An 11396-nucleotide genomic window follows, 5' to 3' on the forward strand; every position below is an offset into this window, starting at 1 on the left:
TGGTCCAGGTGTACTTCCAATAGTCCAGGTGTACCTTCTATAGTCCAAGTGTACTTCCTATATTCCAGGTGTATGTCCTATAGTCCAGGTGTACTTTATAGGGTCCCAGGTGTACTTCATATAGTTCAGGTGCACTTTCTATAGTTCAGGTGTACTTCCTATAGTTCAGGTGTACTTTCTATAGTCCAAGTGTACTTTCTATAGTCCAAGTGTACTTCCTATATTCCAGGTGTACTTCTTATAGTCCAGGTGTACTTCCTATATTCCAGGTGTACTTCTTATAGTCCAGGTGTACTTCATATAGTCCAGGTGCACTTTCTATAGTCCAGGTGTACTTCCTATAGTCCAGGTGTACTTTTTTATGGTCCCAGGTGTACTTCATATAGTCCAGGTGTACTTCCTATAGTCCAGGTGTACTTTTTTATGGGCCTAGATGTACTTCCTATAGTCTAGGTGTACTTCATATAGTCCAGGTGTAACTATAGGATTTATCAAAAAGGAGAGTTTTAATCCCAGTCTTAAAACTGGACAATGTGTCAGCCTCACGGACAGAAACTGGAAGTTGGTTCCACAAGAGAGGAGCCTGAGAACTGAAAGTAGCTTTTGGAAACTCTAGGAACCACAAGTAAACCTGCAGTTTGAGAGTGAAGTGCTCTGTTAGGAAAATATGGAGCAATAGGATGGTTCTGCTCTGCAGCAGCTGATCCTAAAGGAGAATGTGGGGCTGTCAGTTTGTGACTTTAGGCTGAAGCTTAGTTTGGTTCTGCAGCAGAACAATGAGCTGAACACAGCAGCAACATTCCTGCACAGACACAAAATATTTACAGAGATCAGAAATTCTTCATTGCAGTTGTTGCTGCCAAGGGGGGCACAGCCAGTGATGGGGTTTAGGGGCAACTGCTTTTCCTCCTAGTGTCAGGTTGGTTTGGTTCGTGTTTTTTACTTAAATAAAAATTAATTAATTAATTTATTTATTTATTAAAAAAAAAAAAAAAATATATATATATATATATATATATATCAGATGCTCCTTCTTCAGGGGTTACCACAGAGAACCAAGTCACACAAAGACTTGGCAGTTCTTTTGTTTTTAAACCAGATGTCCTTCCTGACTCAACCACAGACACCGAGCTACCACAGCCTCTGTGTGGAGCAGAGAGCTGCATCTAGGATACCCGGAGGAGCAGATGGTGGAGGTTAAGGGCCTTGCTCAAGGGCCCAAAGTGGGGCAAATGAGGGTGGAGGCAGATGTGGGTGCTTCACCTATCCCACCCACATTTTGATGTTGTTGGTCCGGGGAGTTGAGCTGACGACCTTCCGATCACAGACCCACCTTCTCTAACCTCTGCGCCACCACTCCCCCTACTTAACATTCGTCTGAGGTGTGACAATAAAACACACCAAGAAGAAATCTGTGAGGAGCTGTTTTCACATCACTGTACTTTAAACAGAAAATAGTTCTATATTAACAGTAGAAGTATTTTGTATTTGCTGCAGTGCACATGTGCACGCACAGAACCTCCAACCAGAACCTCCAACCAGCCACAGTTTTCCCAGATGAGAGCTCCCTGTTCAGCGCGTGTACCGTGTACATGCAGCTCTCCACCACGGCAGGTTCAGGGATCAGGCCAGGCATACAGCGAGCAACAAAACGCCGGAGGATGTCGATGTCGGTCCGCTCTGTCTGTCGGTCTCTCTGATCTGGGTCCGTCCTGCTGCCCATATGGTAACAGATCTGCAACCAGAACACGTTTGTGACGTCAGTCACGTAGAAAAGTCTTGTAACACATTCCAACCTCCCAGGGTTCAATTAAACTGTTTGATTTGCACACCTATTATTTTAAACAATATGGCATGTGTAGTGTTTTCATACTTTTGGTTAACCGGTTCGATCAACTTCCTACTTAGTAGGAAAGTACCGTATTTTCTGGCGTATAAGTCGCATCAGTCAAAAAAAGGATCATGAAGAGGTAAAAAACATATACTGTATAAGTTGCATTTATTAATGGTCAAAACAGCTTCATTTCACCTGGGCTGCGTGGCACCATCCATTCATGCATCCATCCAATCCAGCCATCATTCATCCATCCATCCATCTATCCATCCATCATCCATCCATCCATCCATCATTCATCCATCCATCCATCCATCATCCATCCATCCATCCATCCATCCATCCATCCATCCATCCATCTATCCATCCATCATAGCTAGAGCCACTAGCTCTTCAACATTCCTCCGCCTGCACCAGCTGCGTGAAGCGAGTGCACATGGGAGGACTCACTGTTGCAGTTCTTCGAAATTTAAAGCGTCAATCAAAAATTGTTATGAATATGGAAAAAAACAGATAAAAGTTGCTTTAGCATACAAGTCACAGGACTGACTAATCTATGCAAAAAAACTGCAACTTATACACCGGAAAATATGGTAAATATGAAATAAACAGCTGGAGGACCATCCTGGTAACAGTGCACAGCTCAAAGCCTGCCTCGCTGATGCTGTGGCCGTGCATTAGTGCCTCTGGCGTCTGCAGCGTGCACGTCTGGAAAGGCACCATGTGCGCAGAATACAAGAGTGCTGCCAAGCAGAGCGGAGACTTGAGCAGCTGGAGTCCAGCATTACATAAGAACTGGACGTTTCCATCCCAAACCTCCAACAGCTGCTCGCTCAGATCCTGGACATCTGCAGACTGTTGTTAAAGGAAGAGGAGATGTGTACACCCTCACTGTAGTGAGAGATCCATGTCACCATTTGGAAGATGAACCAGGTCTTGTTTAGAAGAAGATGATACAGATTTGTGTATTAGGGCATTTTATCTGTGAGAGCTGCAGTGCATCATTGTGAGGGTCATGTATGTCCCCCCGACACTAAAGAGGAGGAGCTACACGACATGATCACCAAACATGAAAACACGTCTCCTGACGCTGCTGTCATTATTCTGGCAGATTTCAATCACTGCAGTCTTCAGGGAAAATCTCTAAACTGCATCAGTTCGCATCAGGGGGGATAAAATACTGGATCTCAGCTCCAGCAACATCAGGAATGCCTCCTCAGATGAACCCAAACCTCACTTTGGCCTAATCACCTGACAATCTGTCTCAAACCAGTTTACAACAAAAGGCTTGAGACACAGTCAGGACCAGTAAAACCTGGACTGGTGGTGCAAAGCTGCTTGGAGGCCAGACTGGAGCACCTTCAAGGAGGCTGCAAACAATATCCAAGAGTATGCAGAGACCATGAGGTGGCAGGTGACTCACACAGGTCCTGAAAGCTCTGAAGAAGGTGAACCCCAACAAGGCTGGGGGAAATGAATAAGTTCTTCCCAGTTCTGAAGGCCTGTGGGGAACAGCTGGAGTACATGCTGACATCTTCAACCTGTCATTATGCCAGGCAGTGGTTCCCCATGTTTCCAAATCCAGCATCATTGTACCAGTTCCCAGAAGTCCAGACACATCCACCCTTAGCGACTACAGACCAGTGGCACCAACACCTGTTGCTATGAAGTTTCTAGAAAAACTGGTTCTTAAGCATCGACTGCACGGTCCTGGATACTGTTGACCCCCTCCAGTTTGCCCACCGCCCTGATCGATCAGTGGATGATGCAGTAACACTACACCACACTCTGCAACATCTGGAAAGCAGCAGAACATGCCAGAATGCTCTTTCTGAACTAAAGTTCAACTTTCAGTACCATCCACCCGGGTGCTGATATAGAAGCTGACAGACCTTGGCGTCTCGACTCCCAGCTGCAACTGGATCCTGGACTTCCTGACAGATAGACCACAGGTGGTGAGAATGGGAGGACCAGTGTCTGCTGCTTTTTTTTTTTCCTCCCTGTCTCTCATCGAGGTGGCTGCTTCCGTCTTTCCTCCCCATTTTTCCTTCTTCCTGCTCTGCTCTCTGTGTGTCTGAAGTGCCTGGTTCACATCTCCTGAACATAAATTAAGAAGATTATGGATCTGGTATCGTGGGCGTTCAACTCTATTTATAAGATTTTTTTCATCAAAGCGACAAGGTCCTGGAGAACCAGCGTGTCCAGCTGAGACTCATGCTGTGGGGTACGTCATGGATCCGTGGGGAGTGTGGCAGATGATGTGTCTCTCAGTTCTGTCTCAGGAGGATGTTGAAGACATTTACATATTTGGATTTATGATAGCAGGGACTCTGCTTTTTGGCATCGGCAGGGCTCTGTTTTATCGACTTTTGAAGAAGACGGCAGGAACAGTTTCGACCATGGAAAAGCTTCCGAGTCAGTGTGAAGGTCTGGTCCACGCTGTGGGAACTCTAAATCAACTGGTTTATGAGCTAAACCACAAGATGGAGGTGATTTGTGAGAATCGCAGACCACCTGCGGCTTCTGGGACTCGTCAGTGTGGTGGGTTCGACCTTGAAGGAGACTCATTGCATGGATCAGTGGAATGTAATCCCACAATTAGGCATTTTCGGAACCAGAACGTCCAGATGGACTCAAGGCTGAAGAAAAAAGTAATCTGTCTGCCTGAAGAAAAACAAGAATCAAGCTTATCTGAATTTGACTCCCGACGGCCTCGGAGACAGGCCGACTATCAAATTTCTCCTGGGACATGAGTACCCAAGAACAAAAGCTTCATCTATCTATCTCGGTGCAATGACAATAAAACTTATTCAGACATTCTGAACTCACTGTCAACATAGGAGCCCCACAGGGCTGTTGCCTCGGCCCTAAACTCTTTACTCTGTACATTTATGACAGCCATAGATTATTGGGACTGCAGGTGACATCATACCTGAGCTGGTCTCAACACCACAGCCCCGGTGAAAAAAAGCCCAGCAAAGGTTTTAGAACCAGCACTCTCTCACCCAGGCCTACAGAGGACTGATAGAGAGTATCCTAACCGCAGGCACCTCCGTCTGGTACACCACACGAGCAGAAGGGAAGGCACTGCAAAGAGTCATAAAGACTGGAGAGAATCTCAGGGACAAACTTCCTCCCATGGACTCGATGTTTGAACAGAGGTGTCAAAGAAGGTCAGCAGGAATCATCCAGGACTCACTCCGTCCAGCTCACGCTCTCATCAAAAAACTGTTCGTATAACCGGAGACACAGCAGAGTGGTCCATCAGCCATAGCTCAAGGTTTTTAATAGTTAATGGTTTGTTCCCTGCCACAGTCAGACTGATGGCAAAACAAAATACTGATCATAACCCACACTTCACTTGTCATGTGACCTGGTTTACTTTCTATACAGACACAAAGCTCTTTGTTCTTATTTTAATTTTATTTAATGTTTCAGAGTTTTATCTGTCTGAGAGCTCTGCACAAGAATTCCAGTGTGCCTGGACTGTTGGTCTGTGCACAAATGGCAAATAAAGAACTACTATGTATTGCAAAGTGTCAAGAGTGTCTATGTAAAAAAAATATATTTAAATATAAATGTTGTAGATTAAAAACAAATGAGAAGCAACGTATAAAATCAGTTAATCGCACCGTTTGCAATTTTACCAGTAACATTAAAGATTCGTGTTGGTATGCAAGACAAGAGGGTTTTATTATGAAATTGGAGGCATTGTCACGTACCTTTACCAGTCCTGGGTACTCGTTGGATGGGAGTCCGTAGATGTGTTCCTTGGTCTCCTCACCTTCGGTCTGTATAAAGCAAGGGAAGCGCTTCTTCACGTGATATGTCCCAGAAACTTTCTCCTTCCAGTAGCACACATTTATCTTCACCACCTACGGAGGGGACCCAAAGAGCCAGTAGTTCTTCTAATGCCGAAAAACTTTTCAAAGGTTGCACACTTTGTAGGTTACACTTTGAAAAGAGTAACAAAAAAGAAAGTGTGATGTGACCCAACATAAAACATATATATAAATTAATTTTAAAAACGAGTTATAAATCTTCACAAATCCACACAGAGTCAAAATACAGCTTCAACTACTGTATATAAACACACACACACACACACACACACACACAAATACATTCAACCTTTACTTACACAGATAAATCACATTGAGTCTCAAAGACTCATTTACAAGTGAGACCTGTTTGGACAAAAAGTGATGAAAGTGACAACATGTAGGATTTGGAGACAAAAAAAATCCTATCAAACTCTTTGTCCTTGACCGAGGAGAAAGACCCTGATATTGAAAAAAACACCCCGCACATAGGCACATAGTGATGTAGACTTTCAGCAGGGAGGGGAGACGACAAGCGCAGTGACGATGTCAAGGACACTCCAGAGGAACTGCAGGAGTTCTGATAAGAACTGGACAACCAGTCGGTTCCCTCTGGTGAGATCCATAAACACCGTCGTGCCGAGGTCGACCTGGAACAGTGCCAGAGAGAATCCAAGGGTCCTGAAATGATGACACGATGTTTACTCAGCCGGTCCCTCTGACAGGTCCGCTGAATTCCTCAGTGGGAGGGGAAGGGAGAGGGCAGAGCATCAGTTCACAGCGCCTCCAGGTGAACTGAGATAAGGTGACGGTCAAGACCAGATTCATGTCTGCCTTGAGTCTTTGCTGGTCCTCTCGAATCCCCAACGTCCAAATTAAGTGGACAGACGCAGGCAGTCTGACCAGGGACAAAGTTGCTGCAGACGACTTCCTTGTTTGTTGATAGACCTCCCAGCCCAATCCAAAAAGCAGGAAACCAGTTATCATCAGTCCAACTGTATATGCATCCTCAGCGCTCGTCTTCTTGTCGAGAAAAGTCGGCTCGCCTGAAGTTTGTCGTCACGTTGAGAACATTTTAAATGCGTTGAGACACCAGCTGACCAGATCCATAGTAATAACGTACAGTTGGGATGATCTGCAGAGAGAGGCTCTGAAAAAGATTTGGTTAAATGTCTCAAGCATCAAGGAGTGCTGGTGTATTTGAATTCTTTCAACCTTTATTTCTGCAGGTAAGTCTCATTGAGCCCCGAGGACTCATGACCTGATTATGTAGATCCATCCCAGGAGACTTCTCATTTACAGCTGGAGAGTGGGGGCCTCAGTTTGTACCTTTAAATTCACACAGAGGTTTCAGTCGCCAGGAACCAAAGTGTGAATTGAAACTAAAAAACACGATTTCTCTTCTGATAGTTAACAACTCTTCTGGTAACTGTCTCCTGTAAATAATTTCTTGTGCTCATCAGGAAGAGATTTGTCTTGTCCATGTGGGCAGGTGCAGGTTAGAGTCCAGCGTGAAGGGCTGTCCTCTGGACCAAGAGTTGGTTTCTTGCTCAGCACCTTCTTGGTCCACGGTGATGTGAAGGTGTCTCCTTGTGGTCAGAGACACTGGTGCTCCACCAGGTTCCACCTCACACTGCACCTCACTCGTTCTTTGGTTGTTCCTGAACATCTGAACTCATTGCCCTTCATCTGAGAACAGTCTTCTTCCAGGTTTTGGTAAATTCTTCATACAACTTGTCTTTACGATGTTTAGCATGATGATTTTAAAATTGGAACATGTTTCAAAATGGCTCCAGCAGACTTTACCAAAGTGTGTTAATTTACAACTCCTCTAGTTTTTGGTCTTTGCCTGGTGGTTAATTAGTTAATGCACTGAGTGCAGTCACCCAGAGGACCTAACAACTGCTGTCAATCATAACCACTAACAAGAAGTTAACTGGTCTTGTCAAGTTAAAGACCTCAAGGATCTTTAGAACCACAGCTTGGATTAAACCTTTATATTAATCTGTATGTTTTCACCCTCTATCATGGAGAATACATTTAAACTTGTTTTTAAAATTCATTAACGCTCTATGTTGCATAATTTTTTGTTTTTGCAAAGAAGAAGAAGAGGAAGAGGAGGAAGAAGAGGAGGAAGAGGAGGAGGAAGAAGAGGAGTCATTACAGCGTGTAGTTTAGAACAATTCAGTGTAATTTGCTCCTTTGTCTCAGTTAAATGTGTTTCCATCAAGAAGGAGACATTTAGAAGATGTTTGGGTGTAATGAGCTAAGCAGGCAGTCGTTGTCAGAGACCGTCAGAGCTCTGAGGCTGTTCCCCAGTCACTCCAGCACAGCCCCCCGAGCCCCCCCACTCTGCTGCTCGTCTGAATAATGCAATTCCAAAATCCTCTCCAATTCTCGCCTCTAACAGCTGTCGGCCTGTTTTCAGCCCAGCTTCTCCTTTCAGGCTGTGGCAGATTGTAAAATAAAACTCTGCTGACTTGTGGCTCTGAGCTGCTGCGGAGGGAAAAGAAGAAGAACGTTATTCTTGAGGTCTTCTCCGCTGGACCTTCAGGGGGAGGGAGGAAAGTTGTCAGCAGCAGGAGGCAGCTCGGAGCGTCTGAAACTGAAGACATATCCACTCGTGACACACAGACTCAAGTTTTCCATCATACTGGTGAAAAATGTGTAGAAAAGGAATAAAAGTTTAAAAAATGAAAGTCAGAACTCGAACCTGAATGTTTGGATGAATTAAGTGGTTACACAGAACAAGCAGGTTCATGTCAACATTAAAGAAACACATGCATTATACAAGTGATTGTACATCAAATGAAAATCTATTATAAAATGGATCAAATTCAAAATTAATCTATTTCTAGACATGTGTAAATCTGATAGATACAATAAAGTATAAATTATGCCCATTCTAATTAAAATATAAATGTATTTGTATCAATAAATGGCCATGTAAGCAGTATTTGATGGGTTGGTTAGCGTACCTCCAGTGGCAGCTGTAGACCAGTGTGTGCCAGCAGAGCGTTGGTCCAGGGTCCAGCTGTGATCACCACACTGTTGGCAACATAAACTCCAGCAGATGTGCACACAGTGACACAAGGACCAGGCTTGATGTCTGTTACCTCCTCGTTATCTCTGAGCACCCCGCCCAGTTTCTCAAACTGCGTCTGGAAACAAAGAACAATAAAAAGTCTTACATATTATCTTCTTTTGGCTGATCCCTTCACAGACAACTGATGGATGGATGGATGGATGGATGGATGGATGGATGGATGGATGGATGTTGAGGTTTAATTCAAGAAGCATCATGGTTGTGAACAGATTCTTCTCTGTTCCTGTGTTCTAATGATTTGAAGCAGAGTCACGGAGGCAACAGTCCCATCTGAAAAAGTTTAACTTACACATGGAAGGTAAAATCTGTCCGTCCGTCCAAATGTGTATATATACAGTATATATAGTATAAATGTATATATGTATACATATATACATTTATACTATATATACTGTATATATAAAAACATCTGTATAACACATATTTCAGTAAGCTAGTGTATTATTCTAATAAAAATAAACTTCAGCTGTCGTGCTTCTCTTTTAGAACGTACTATTTTTCAACCTTTACTTCTACGGGTTAGTCCCATTGAGCCTCGGGGACTCATTGACCTGAATCGATCAGAGCGTACCTGCACGGTCCTGAGAACACGGTCAGCATACAGGACACCAGCTGTTATTTCCACCAGCGCTCCATCTCCTTCAGCCAGGCGGAGGTTGGGGATGTGCTGGTTGAAGTTGTCCGGGGTCAGAACCACTGCAGGAACCTTGTTCCTCTGCAGCGTCGTCTTAACCTTCAGGTAACCATCACTTTTCTCTGGTCCCATAACCAGGAGTCCCGTTTGTCTGAGGAGACATTTTGAAAAGAACGACGTGAAACCAACTCCACAGTTTAACTAAACAACAAAGGTCTGTCTTAGATTATTTTATGTGCAACGCATCTCTTTGCAGTTTTAATAAGGCAGTTATTTTCCAAACATTTAGTCTGCTGAGACAATAATATTAGTTTCACAAAACTCTTACTGCATTTAAATGTCATTATTATTTTAGCTAGTGCCCTTGTTGTATTAATTTTCCAGAATTTAAGAAACAACTTTCCTTTTGATAGCGTAAGAGAGAAAATGTAAATAATATGTTTACAAAATATTCTTACAGGATTAAAGTTCTGTGGTACGTAACCATTTATTAGAGACAAATTGAGCAGATCCAAGACGTGGTTATTAATTAATGGAAACACGTCTTTAAACATCTGGTTGGGAAGGGATCTAGCAGGCATGTGGATGGTTTGGAGCAGGTTTTTATTTAGGACAGTTCAGAGAGTTCAGCAGGACAAAAACTGTCCAAACACAAAACAGGTCCTAGAGACATTTTTAAAGTTTAAAGCAAGTGGTGTGGTGGCACTGAGCTTAGAGAAGGTGGGCCTGTGATCGGAGGGTCGCTGGTTCAACTCCCGGTACCAAAGGCATTGAAGTGTGGGTGGGGTGCCCACACCTGCCTCCACCCTCGTTTGCCGTACGTATTGCCAGATGAAAGAAGATGCACCGCTTTACCACACTGCTTGGGTCCAGCAGGACTGCGTATGCTCTACCTACTACCAGAACCTCCATCCATCCATCCATCCATCCATCCATCCATTATCTTTGCCCACTTCTTCCTTTTCGAGTCACAGGGGTCACTGGTGTCCATATCCAGCAGTCACTGCGTGAGGCAGGGGACACCTGGACAGGTCTCCAGTCCACCACAGAGACACATAGAGACAAAGAACCATTCACTCTCTCACTTAGGGACAGTTTAGAGTTACCATCAGCCTAACATGCATGTTTTTGGTCTGTGGGAGGAAACTGGAGTACCTGGAGAAAACCCACGCAGCACAGAGAGAACATGCAAACTCCACCCAGAAAGGCCCCCAGCCGGGGTTTGATCCAGCGATCTTCTCATTGAGAGGCGGCAGCTCTACCCACTTCACCACTGTGCTGCCCATGAGCAATATCATTTATACTAAATACAGTAATTTCCAGAGCAGCATAATGTAAAGACAAAGAAGTTGCAGAAGCTGATGTGTAAATTTTTCAGAAGCAGATTTAAAGGTTGATAAATGTGTGACTTGCACTTTGCTGGAAGTGTTTTCTACAAACCGCTGTGACATCTGTTAGGAGACAAACGGGACAAACATCTAGAGCTGGAGGCCTGAGCTGTTTGTCACAGAGCTTTATGATCCACCTCGCTGGGCGCGAGCTAACCAGGCTTGTTAATATAAAACATGTGATCTAGTTGATCTGGGACAATGAAGAATGATGCTTCATGGATACAGTTAAAGGTTTGGTTTTACGTAGCTGCTGCTCTTTGCTACACAGGGCTATATGCAAAACAACACAGTACAACTTTATTCATAAAGCGCTTTGAAAACAACAGTTCAGTTTATTTCTATAGCGTCAAGTGACAACAGAAGTTATCTCAGGACAATGAACAGAAACAACACTGTTGGTCCAAATGCTGTACACTGAGAACACGTAAAAACTATCAACTAAAACAAAAAGGAATGAACCGCTAAAATCACTAAAACAGCAAACAGTGGAAAACAATAAAAATAAATTAAAACATTAATTGTATGTATACAGTATATATAACAATGTATGTACACACACTCACACACACATATACATATATACTAGATATTGCAGGTTATCGCAACATCG

The 11396-nt window shown here is 43.8% G+C and overlaps 1 protein-coding gene across 1 annotated transcript in view; it reads right to left on the minus strand.

The window, feature by feature from the left end:
• Positions 1–1585: 1585 nt before the first annotated feature.
• The window catches only part of pipox (pipecolic acid oxidase), a gene marked incomplete at both ends in the record, with an annotated part of 12629 nt that continues 2818 nt past the window's right edge, over positions 1586–11396 (minus strand). Inside the window, 4 exon segments of the mRNA XM_037678413.1 lie at positions 1586–1735; positions 5557–5709; positions 8634–8816; positions 9333–9546. Of these exon segments, the coding sequence (XP_037534341.1) occupies positions 1586–1735; positions 5557–5709; positions 8634–8816; positions 9333–9546 (700 nt within the window).

Source organism: Nematolebias whitei, chromosome 6, assembly GCF_014905685.2.
Source record: "Nematolebias whitei isolate Nwh7 chromosome 6, NemWhi1, whole genome shotgun sequence".
NCBI lineage: Eukaryota > Metazoa > Chordata > Actinopteri > Cyprinodontiformes > Rivulidae > Nematolebias > Nematolebias whitei.